Source organism: Ailuropoda melanoleuca, unplaced genomic scaffold (assembly GCF_002007445.2).
Source record: "Ailuropoda melanoleuca isolate Jingjing unplaced genomic scaffold, ASM200744v2 unplaced-scaffold2301, whole genome shotgun sequence".
NCBI lineage: Eukaryota > Metazoa > Chordata > Mammalia > Carnivora > Ursidae > Ailuropoda > Ailuropoda melanoleuca.
In genome coordinates, this window is record NW_023192738.1 from 1 (window position 1) to 10,980 (window position 10,980).

General features: G+C 44.3%; 1 protein-coding gene across 1 annotated transcript; it reads left to right on the forward strand.

Annotated features, from left to right (window-relative positions):
• Positions 1–709: 709 nt before the first annotated feature.
• Positions 710–7,408, forward strand: LOC100469268 (phosphatidylcholine transfer protein; the record flags this gene model as incomplete). The annotated part of the gene is made up of 4 exons (XM_034650459.1): positions 710–805; positions 3,836–4,007; positions 4,993–5,060; positions 6,162–7,408. Coding segments are annotated over 4 exons (402 nt in total), but the record flags the coding sequence as incomplete, so codon positions are not given.
• Between the last annotated feature and the right edge of the window lie 3,572 nt (positions 7,409–10,980).

Consider the following 10,980-nt stretch of genomic DNA (forward strand, 5'->3'; position numbering starts at 1 on the left):
TTGGTTACTTCAGCAGGCTTGGCTTGGCTCTGTGTCTAAATGGTTAGTTTGCAGCTTACTGCACAGCTGGGGTCAGAGGGCGTGCATGTCATTGAATTCCTTTGCTTTCTCCAGCCAAGAGTCGGCTGCTATTTGCACACAATACAATGAAGGAATATTAAGGAATTCTGGTCATTGTAGCTGTGGTAAAATGTAAACAAACAGGAGAGAAGCAAGACACTCAGAGTTAGCCATAGTTCTGTCACTTCCTAGCTGTTTAGGAAGGACACTGCCCTCCCTGGAACCTTCTTTTCCCAGCTGAACACACGAGACTGGGTGACAGTTCCAGGATAGCTGTAAAATGTCAAGAAATCTAAAGAGAAAAGGTTTCAAAAGCAAAACTATTCGGATTCTAGTGACATCTGGTGGTTGCCCTGATTTTAAAACCTGAACATTTATTTTTGGATGCCTGATTTTGTTTTATTGTGTTCTATGTGAGAATCTTGCTTGTGCTATACAATGGACACGTTTTATTGAGTTTTTTTTTTTAATCGTGTTTTTATGTCTACCAGACTCTGCCCTTGGGCAACAAGCTTTCAACATTAATGAATCTGTCTGATTTTTTCTGGAATTCTGTGCCTTATGAGTTAGTGGTTTATCATATCCTCAGAAGTCATCATACCTAGGCTTCTTGTTAAATGGAGCCCAGAAGTTCCAGATACATTAACTGCTTTTGTTCTCCTTAGACCTCTATGAAAAGGAATGCAATGGAGAAACAGTGGTTTACTGGCAAGTGAAGTACCCATTTCCCATGTCCAACAGAGATGTATCCTTCCTACTTGGCTTTCTAAGTGTTTCTTGTGCCCCTTGGCCATCGCCCAATGGTGGCATGCCCAGCAGGTGTGGCCAGCATTGTCCTTGATTCTTAAGAAGCATATGCTAAAACTGTNAGCATTGTCCTTGATTCTTAAGAAGCATATGCTAAAACTGTTGCTTCTTGTGTGACTTTTGAGACCGTAGTGTGTGATGTCTGGGCCTGACTGTGTGGAGCCTCTGTGATTGTGGTCACTGAAGGGCAGCTTAGACTTTTCTAAGATGTTTCCTAAGGCTTGAAATTGTTGGGCCACAGAATTGGGGACCTGGAAAGAACTTTTTATAGAGTGTTTAATACATTCCCTCAATCTAGAGGTGGAAGTGTGCACCCAGAGACGTAAAGTGACGGAGGCAAACGTATAGATGATTATTGGCAAAGTGGGAACTGGAGCTCGGGCCCCCACTTTCCAGCTCTCCCCATATCCCTTCCTGTTTTACTGAACCCACAGCAATCCCTCCTTGACTGTTGGCTGTGGATACTGGGTGTATGTTTCTTCCCCTCATTTATCATTAAAGCAGTTGAATGGAATGTGGGGAGTTTTAGCTGACACTCCAAGGTTCTAAGAAGCCCTCTTAGGACTAGCCTACGAAGGGAGATGGAAATGTGAAGGACAGGCAGGGTGGGGACAGGATGACTGATAGGTGAGATTCCCACTCCTTCACTGTCCTCTTCAATCACAGCAGCTGAGTATGTTACATGCTGAATTTCCATAGCAGATCATGTCAACAAAGGGTCTTGTGGATTCAAAAAAAAGTTTGGAAACCACCAAATTGATGATCACTGAGATCTTTTCTACTTTAGCTTTGTATAAGTCTGTATTTCCTAAATAATTATTCTCTAGAAAGAAGAGGAGCATGGGGCTGTATTTTATGTATATGGTTTGTATGTGATTTTGTGTCTAAGTGTATGTGTTTCCCTTGGCCCCAACTAGATTATAAACTCTGTAAGGGTTTATTTCTTGCTCACATACTGCTAGATAGTTTGTACAACATATGGTATATAGTTCAACAAATTATGGATTACTTAATCCCTTAAATTTTATGTGGTTTTCCCTGATGCTGCAAACAAGAGTGCAAAGTAAGTACCATCACCCTCATTTCACAGTCAAGAAAACTGAGGCAAAGAGAAGTCCAGAACTTTGCTCTTGTTCACACAACTAGTGGGTTGCAGAGGCAGGTTTGGGACCCAGGTCCAGTTATTTCCAGAGATTGTGACCTTGACCAGGGCATGATCTCTCTGACCTCACTGTGACACTGCTGGTTAGGTCTTAGGGATAGACACTTGGGATTACTTCAAATTCTATATATACCAGAAAATCTGATAATGCGTCTCTTAATCTTTCTATATGCAGGTCTCTCCACTAGTGGTTAAAGGTTTGAGAACAGAAAATAGTACACTGGGAAAGGACATTCATTTGGAGCCAAAGATCCCAAATTGAATGTGGCCTCATTCTCTGATTTGTTGTGTGACTTTGGAAAAGTCCCTTCATTTCTCTGGGCCTCAGTGAAGTGGTGGTTCTCTGGTCANACTTTGGAAAAGTCCCTTCATTTCTCTGGGCCTCAGTGAAGTGGTGGTTCTCTGGTCATAGGCCATACGGTAGGCCGGACCTTCCAAACTTTCGAAGACCTCTGCCAAATTTTAATCAATATATCAGGTTGATTTTTTCTCAATGAAGTGTCAGGTGATATCTGTCACATGAGCTGAGGAATTTTTGGGAGAGAGTAGGACAATTTTTGCTGTGAGGAAAAAATAAAAATTCTTGGTGTCAGAAAGCCAGAGCCAAAGCAACGTCATTTCTCCCCCAAAACATTTACGAACTTTACTTGTCAGTCCACAGAGTCGGGGCAGTAGCGCATTCTGCAGGGTGCCTGAGTGAGGGCTGGGACCCCTGCTGGCGCTGCAGAGCCTCCCTGGTGGCATGGGGCTGTGCATGTTGCTCTTATAGTGAGTGTAACTGTGTTACACTTAGAGTGATTTTTTAAAATTTATTTTTATTTTTTATTGTTAGGCTTTGAATTCCTTCTAGTGTGAAACCTAAAAATCTCTTGAGGCCTATCCAGCTATGAAAATCAAACTAGGTTTTAGAGCCAGATCTGGGTTTGTACTCAGGTTCCAAGTGAGCCATGGGATCTTTGGCAGGTTTCTTTACTTCTCTGAGCCTCAATACTGTCGTCTGTAGGATGAGGATACTTATACCAAACTCACAGGGACCTTGTCAGGATCAAAACTAGTGCTATGTGTAAGGCTCATGGTAAAGGGTCAGTAAATGGTAACTCTGTTTCTTAGGGGTAAATTATCTCCCCTATTATAGTACCATAGACATAGTGAGTGCTCTGTGAGTGTTTATAGAGACGAAATGGCTTTGTTATTCTGGGTGGTTAACCAGTGGTAACCCAGAGAGGACATCTGCCTACCAAATATTCAGGTACCAGTGTTTCTTCCTCTGACCAGTAGGTGTAAGTAACATTGCTTGACCATCTTCTGTGCATAGAGGTCACTGACTAGAGCTTTGGGGGAGGGCAGGACACAGTGGAATGACCCCAGTGTTTCTGTAGTACTTATTCTGCCCCAGTGTTTCTCCAAATGCCCCCACCAAGTGTGGCTGCTGGGGAATCTAACCCCCTTTTCCTATGGAGGGAAACTTAGCTTCAGAAAGGTTGAGTGACTAATGCAGGATCACACTGCTGATGAATGATCAGTCCGTGATATCTCATAGTGCCTTCTTAGAGGAGGAGTGGTTTCCCCATATAACTGAAAGCATCAAGTAGGTAATGGATGCCGTCAAATGAGAATATCAAGTTGTATGAGGCACAATCTTTCAGTGCAGGTGGGGAGACAGGGCAGGGAAGTGAAGGAACACTGTAAGGGAGCCAGTGCCAGGTGGGAGAAATAGAATCATCTCACTTTGCTTCTGGCTTGTGGGGTTTCCTTCCACCCATCTGAAATGCTGGCGTCGATATCATGCCTTGACTAGCAGTATAGTATGTCTACGTCCGGGAACGGCGAGACCTGGACGTGGATGGGCGGAAGATCCTCGTGGTCCTGGCCCAGAGCACCTCCGTGCCACAGATTCCTGAGAGGTCCGGTGTGGTCCGCGTGAATCAGTATAAGCAGAGCCTGGCGATTGAGAGTGATGGCAAGAAGGGGAGCAGAGGTAAAGCTGGGGAGCATGTTGGCAAAGGGCCACCATACGTAGGCCATGCTGATTGTTAGGCATGAAAAATGCATGATGCTTATTTCCTGAGGTCAGAGAATGGGCACAGGTGTAAAACAAACAAGGGATCAAACCCCGGGGAGACTCAGTTCATCCCCAGAAACCTGTCTTGAGCGCATGGTGACTGTTCACATCTGACTGAAGCCATTCTTTATTGACTCTTGCATTGTCCGGAGGAAATCAGACCAGAAGGTGTGGAAATTCACTTCAGGCTAGTCCTGGGGATACATACATCGGGCCTGGGGGCGCGGGGGCAAGACGGCTGGCACGACTGTCCCTGAGGACGCAGCTCCTGCTTAGCACACTCAGGACCTGCCTGCCTTGAGTTCCAGCCCTCATGGAGAAAAGCTGTGGGGGGGGCCAGCCAGCCACTTGCTCTACGGGAATCAGCATGGCCTGTGTGTGAGGCAAAGTCTGAACCATAATTCTGAAGCTTTTCAGATCTGTCACCTTGGACATGCCACGTAACTGCTCCACGTTGTCATTTATAAGTGGGGGTTTAAGTTTACCAACTCCTTTGGACTGTTAAGATAACTAATGAGAGAGATAATTAAGTGAGAGACTATGTCCAAGCAAAATGTGCCTGTACATACGTATTACAAATGTGTGTGTGCGTGCGTGTGTGCATATACACACATATATACACGCACACGCATTTATATTTGTATGTATTTATATTTATTCTGAGATGTGAGGCAGAGGAGAGAAGTCCTCCTGAATCACGTGTTCCCTCCCTCCTACTTTTAGGGCCTGAAGTTAAAGGGNATATTTATTCTGAGATGCGAGGCAGAGGAGAGAAGTCCTCCTGAATCACGTGTTCCCTCCCTCCTACTTTTAGGGCCTGAAGTTAAAGGGGGAAGCTTTGCAGGGTTTGTTGTCTAACATTTTTTTTCTCCTCCTGAATTGTCCTTTCTTTCCCTTCTAGTTTTCATGTATTACTTCGATAACCCGGGTGGCCAAATTCCGTCCTGGCTCATTAACTGGGTCGCCAAGGTGAGATCTTGGGAGACAGGAGGGGGAAGTGTGTTTGACAAATGTTGACTTAGCCCATGGGGCTGTCAGGTGAAGAGACACTGTATCTCAGGTGTAATGAGGCTCCTTTATGAAGCAGCTTGGATGAGTGACTACAGTTAGGACTGAGGTTGCCAACGCCCAGGACGTGGAGGCTGGGACAGAAGAGAAGAATCCTTAGCTGGAGTGTCAGACCCTACCTGCTTGCAAGACCCTGCCAGGATCACTCTCTGCATCCTCCAGACAATAGCCTGCTCCTTGTAGGAAAAACGGTGCCTTTGGACCCTGTGCCTGCTTATGGAGGAGACTGACAGGCCAGTCTGGCTTGAGACACAACCAGACGTGTCCAAGCCTGGGAGCCTCCAGTTTTGTTTCTCTGTAGGAAGAGGAGACTGCAGTGGTGGCCAGATCACTAGAGACCCCTGAGAACCTGGCTTACTGGGAACCATTCAGTGCTTTGTAGGAGTCCTACTTACTGGTGATGGGCTCAGGACATTCCCTGGGAGAATGCAAAGTGCACAGGCTTTGAGTCAAACACATGTGATTCTGAGTCCTGGTCCTGCTTCTGTCTGTATAATCTAGGGAGGCCGCTGATTTCTTCCCTTTTGAAAATGGGGACAGGTATTACCACCCCATAGAGTAGTGGTAAGTAAGGAAGTATCTGGGGAATGTCTTGCACAATGCTCAGCACTAACTAAGTAATAACATAGTCTACCCTTTGCCCCACACCCTGTTTCCTAATTCTGTAAAAGAAGTCCTTCCTGTGATTCCTGGGTTAGAATCCCATAGTCCAACCCAATCCCATTTCCTCTGTTTTTTCTTTTCAAAAAACAGTGTCTCAGAATCATCTTAGCTTTTTACTAGCAAAAGCCAAGATATGCAACAGTGTCCCCTGCTATCTAGTCTCACCTGTGCCTTGGGTCTTCTGTTATGATCTGTGGCCATGTTCTGTAGAAACTGGACAGGGGCCCTGTTGTCATATTTCTTATTCTCAGTCATCTTTGTTTACCTTTGCCATATCGTAAAGAATCAGGAGTAATGACCACGAGGACACAGAAAGTGATGGTCTCCTTTGTTTTGCAGAATGGCGTTCCTAACTTCTTAAAGGACATGGAAAAAGCTTGTCAGAACTACCTCAAGAAAACCTAAGAAAGGAAATAGTGTGTGCATGGAATGATGATTTGGAAGTGCCACAGCCAACCGATGCTCAGCTTTCCTTTCACTTTTCTGTCTTCAGAGGCCTGCACACTGTCCCACACATTGTCCCTGAGTGTTTGCCTGACGCCTGGCTTCCTTTCCCACTCCCCACCCCAGGACTGGCTGCCTTCTTCCTCTATTGACTGTGGGTCAGATTAGGGAAACTTTTGCTTGTTTATTTTTAAAAAGGGAAGTCCTCAGTAGAGAACACAGTCATTCCATTGTGCCATTTTAGGGGGATGGGTGGGTGGAGGAACCACAACAATGCAAGAGCAACGGATCCCAGAAAGCTGGCTCCTGCCCAGAATGTGGCTTCTCACAACCCAGGAGGGGCTGCTGGGAGCCCCATCCCCTTCAGAGTGGACTCTCTGTGCACCGAGACTGGAAGACACGGGCTGATGTCCATTTGCCTCATGCTTTGGTGTACTGATTTGGCTGGGGTTTGAGGTGATAATCCAGTAAGTCTCTCTGCCATTCCTATTTGTGGAGGATCACACTGTTTTGATTCAAACCATTCTGAGAAACATTGCAGCCCTGACTAAGCACTTAATGTGATAACCATATTTTCTCATTATCCATGTCTGGGTTTCTGTTTCCCACATGCCCCTGGGGGGAGGCTGCTCATACCTCACTTACTCTGCATTTTATTGGAAACTGAGGCATCATGATGGCTCTGACAGTTAGCAAAAGTCAAGATGCTCTGCACAGAGCCCTGTGATAAAGTGTCTTTCTAGGCAATAAAATGAATTTCCCTTCTAGAATGTTTAGCGATACTGAACGGACAATAGTTCACAGTCAGGGAAATATTAATTAGTGGATCGACTGACTCTGCATCTTTTTCTAAGGAATTCTACCTAAGTTGCCTGCCTCTTCAACCACGAAAAGACGTCCAGTTTTCTCTTTTCTCCGGAATTTTGGTAAGGCAAAATATTCTGTGGCTAAAGGCACAGCCTTCACGTTCTCAGGGAAAAATTTTAACCACTGTGTGATGGTACTGACCTTGATTAGAGGTCATAGAAATTCAGGATGTAAATCCAGAAGCAGAGGATTTACTAAAATGGGATATGTCAGACTGTATGTCTTCTCTCTGGGAAAAACAGATTTAATATCAATAAATACAGAGTGACTTAAAATCGTCTTGCTTGCATCCTTCTTCCTAACTTGTTCCTTTTGTGAGACAGAATCAGTTAGGTCTTATTTGTTTGCAGGGCACATCCAACCTAACTAACGAACTTGAACATAAAAAAGAATTTTAGGTGCACTTGCATGCAAGGCCAGGTGTAGAGGGCTTCACATCCAGGTTGATACAGGTGCTCAAATTGACATTAGAATCTGGCTACGTTCGTCTTCAGGTTATCTTTGATGTTGAGCTGTGTCTGGTGGTAGGACTGCTGCTGACAGCAAAAGGTAGGCCTACATCTTCCCATGCTCATGCTGAGCCAAGAAAAGACAGCATTTCTTTCCAGTTGATGGCACACCATCCTATGACTTTCTCTCAACCATGTGCCTGTCCCTTCCCCAGTCACTGTGGTCATATGGACAGACTTATGCACATAACTGACTACCTCATACATTTAACAGTAAAATATTATTAGCAGTAATGTAGCTGGCATTTAATTTTAGATAAATGAAATCTAAATCTGCTCTTGTAATAGAGGATCAGATTGAAATTTAAATATAGTCACTGAAACACAAGCACTACAGTTATAGTTTTTGAACAGAGAATCAACATGAATTAGTGTCATGCACCCCATATCTTTAAACAGTGAGCATTTGAGAATTTACTAAGAACTCTGAGAACACTACGAATATGGAGTGTCTAAGTAAAGTAGTTACCAAAAAAGTCAGAAAGTCTGCAATAATTAATAGTTTTGACCTTTTGGCATTTACATGTGCTAATCTGAAGAAGACCATTAACACAGCATTGAAATATGAGGTTATGTGGGAAACTGAGAACCCGTGAGCCAAGAAGTAAATGCCAGAGGTGCAGAAGATGTAGAACTGGTGCTTTAGAGGTTGTACCTGATTCCTCAGGGCATGCCTCTCCACAAGGGCTGGGAGTAGCATTTGGAATTTGAAAGTTGTAAATGTTGTTCACTTATTTTTTCCACGTCTGTCTCTCCAAATAGACAATAAGATCTGTGGGTAGAAAGAGTTATTATTTCCCTTTGATTGCTGCCCCCTTGGGAACTATATAGTAGGCACTGAAATGAGTGACTAAATAATTTAGAGAAGATGGACCAAATGACACACACCCAGCAGGGCAAACCTATCCAGATATGGAGGCTTATGATTACATTAAACAATCACTATTATTTAATAATTTAATTGAGGCCCAATTATTTCCCCAAGTCTTCATTTTGGGGGGAGGGGGTCTAGATCCTCAGGTTCTCATTGGTCCTTTATTTGTTAAGTGGTGGCTTTGCTGGTGCAGATACAGGTTATTTTTTAATGTTATAGAAATGGCACAGTCTGGACTGAGTCCAGGTGAAATTAGTTGGGACTTCAGGATTTTAAAAAAATTTTAGTAGTATTTATTTACTTACTCATTTGAGAGAGAGGGCATGTGAGAGAGGTGAGGGGCAGAGGGAGAAGGAGAGAGAGAATCTTAAGCAGGCTCCACACCCACTCAGGAGCCTGATGTGGGGCTCCATCTTATGACCCTGAGATCATGACCTGAGCCAAAATCAACAGTCAGTAGAAATCAACAGCAAGCAACTGAGCCACCAAGGTGCCCTGGATTTCAGGACTTTAATGAAAAGAGTAGTACTACTGTTGGAGCTAATTTTTTTCCACAAGGAACTTATTCACCCTGTATAAAAATGAAATGTTATTGACCACACTGGAATTGAGGGGCTCCAGTAAAGGGGTCTGTTCCCTTGGAAATGTTCCTATTTCATAGTGAGAGTCCTGGCCTGACTCCCTGGCTGAAATTCCTCACCCAGGGTCCCCGTCTACAATGTTGTCCTTCAAACCTGCTTCCCAGCTGCATTTGGGAGAGACAAAGCAGAAAGAATCCATTCAGTTCTCATGTTTCTTGTAGCACCACCAAGTCAGCTCAGAGAATCATCCTTGAAAGTGCTGAGACATGAATTCACCTAAGAGATCTATCATGAGTCTGGTGTCCACCTGGCAAGGTGACTTGGTGTCTACCTTCAAGGAGATTATGGTCTAGTGAAGAAACAGTGAGCAGGCTGTTGATAGACTGGTGAGCTTTCACAAGGGAAGTAAAGGGTGCCAGATGTTGTAAACTGGGGCACTAACCGAGTTTGAGGGGTCAGAGAAGAACATGTTGTAGTTGGCTGCATGAAGGTTGGAGAAGAAAACTGTTCTGCATGGAAGGAACCATGGGCACAAATCTCCTCCAGCCGGAGAGCCATAGGCATGTGAGGAACTACCAAAGCCAGTATGGCTGAAGCAATGGGTGTGGAGTGGCATCTCACATGGGCCTGAAGTAGACAGGCCACGGGTGATTCTGAAAGCCATGATTTTGGACTTTATATCCAGAACACTGATAAGCTTTGAAGGATTTTAGGCTGACCTAACATCAGCAGTGACCTGATGAGTTTATTCAATCCTAATAGCTGCTCATCCCCCCAGCCCCCCACGGTTCTTTCTTCACTATCTCACAGTCCCTCCAACACCATCATGGGGATATTCTCCACAGTGCTTTAAGCCTTGTTGCTTGGAATCCTCTTCACCAGCAGGCAAAGTAGCCCACACCCAAATCTAGATTCCAAAGTGGGGCATCAGCCTCTGAAGTCTAACCAGAGAAAAACAGAGGCAAGGAACATCCATGCACATCCCCTCTCTCACTCCTGGCCCCTGCTGGAGTATGACATACCCTCCGACTGGCAGAGTCATGCAGCCCACAGGAGCAGAGCCATTTCAAGATGCAGTAGAGAGAGACTCATCTATGGAACATAAGAACTAGGATGATCGGTAGGGGAAGAAAGGGATAAAGAAAGGGGGGGAAATCAGAAGGGGGAATGAAACATGAGAGACTATGGACTATGAGAAACAAACTGGGGGCCTCAGAGGGGAGGGGGGTGGGGGAATGGGATAGACTGGTGATGGGTGGTAAGGAGGGCACGTATTGCATGGTATACTGGGTGCTATATGCAACTAATGGAGCATCGAACTTTACATCGGAATCCGGGGATGTACTGTAAGGTGAATAACATAATATAATAAAAAATCATTTAAAAAAAAAGATGCAGTAGAGAGAGAGAAAAAGGAAAGGCATAAGAAATAGAAGCAGGTCTGCTTTCTGCATAGCTTCTTTTTCTACAGTTCTCCCCAACTACAAAAGAACTTTTTTTTTTCTTGAGAAGACAGAAATACTGTTTATGTTCTCTGAGTTTAGAACAAAAAGGCAGGGCTTCAGAAGAAGTATTGATATTGCTAATCTATCTGTATTTTTGTATATGCGTGGATACACATCGTATATACTCCATAAGATATATTAATGGAACAATTATGCACAGTTCATGATAATGTGATCACCAGCATATGAAAGGAAAATATGTAGTATTTTAGGAGTTTGTGGNTGAAAGGAAAATATGTAGTATTTTAGGAGTTTGTGGCCCCACTCACCACCAAGTCTAACTTCCTTGTTCTCCCTCCCCTCTGCCGTTGTCTTCTATTTTGTGCAGCTCCTCAGAACTCCTTTCTCTCTCTTAGATTGGATGCCGCCCAATCTGAA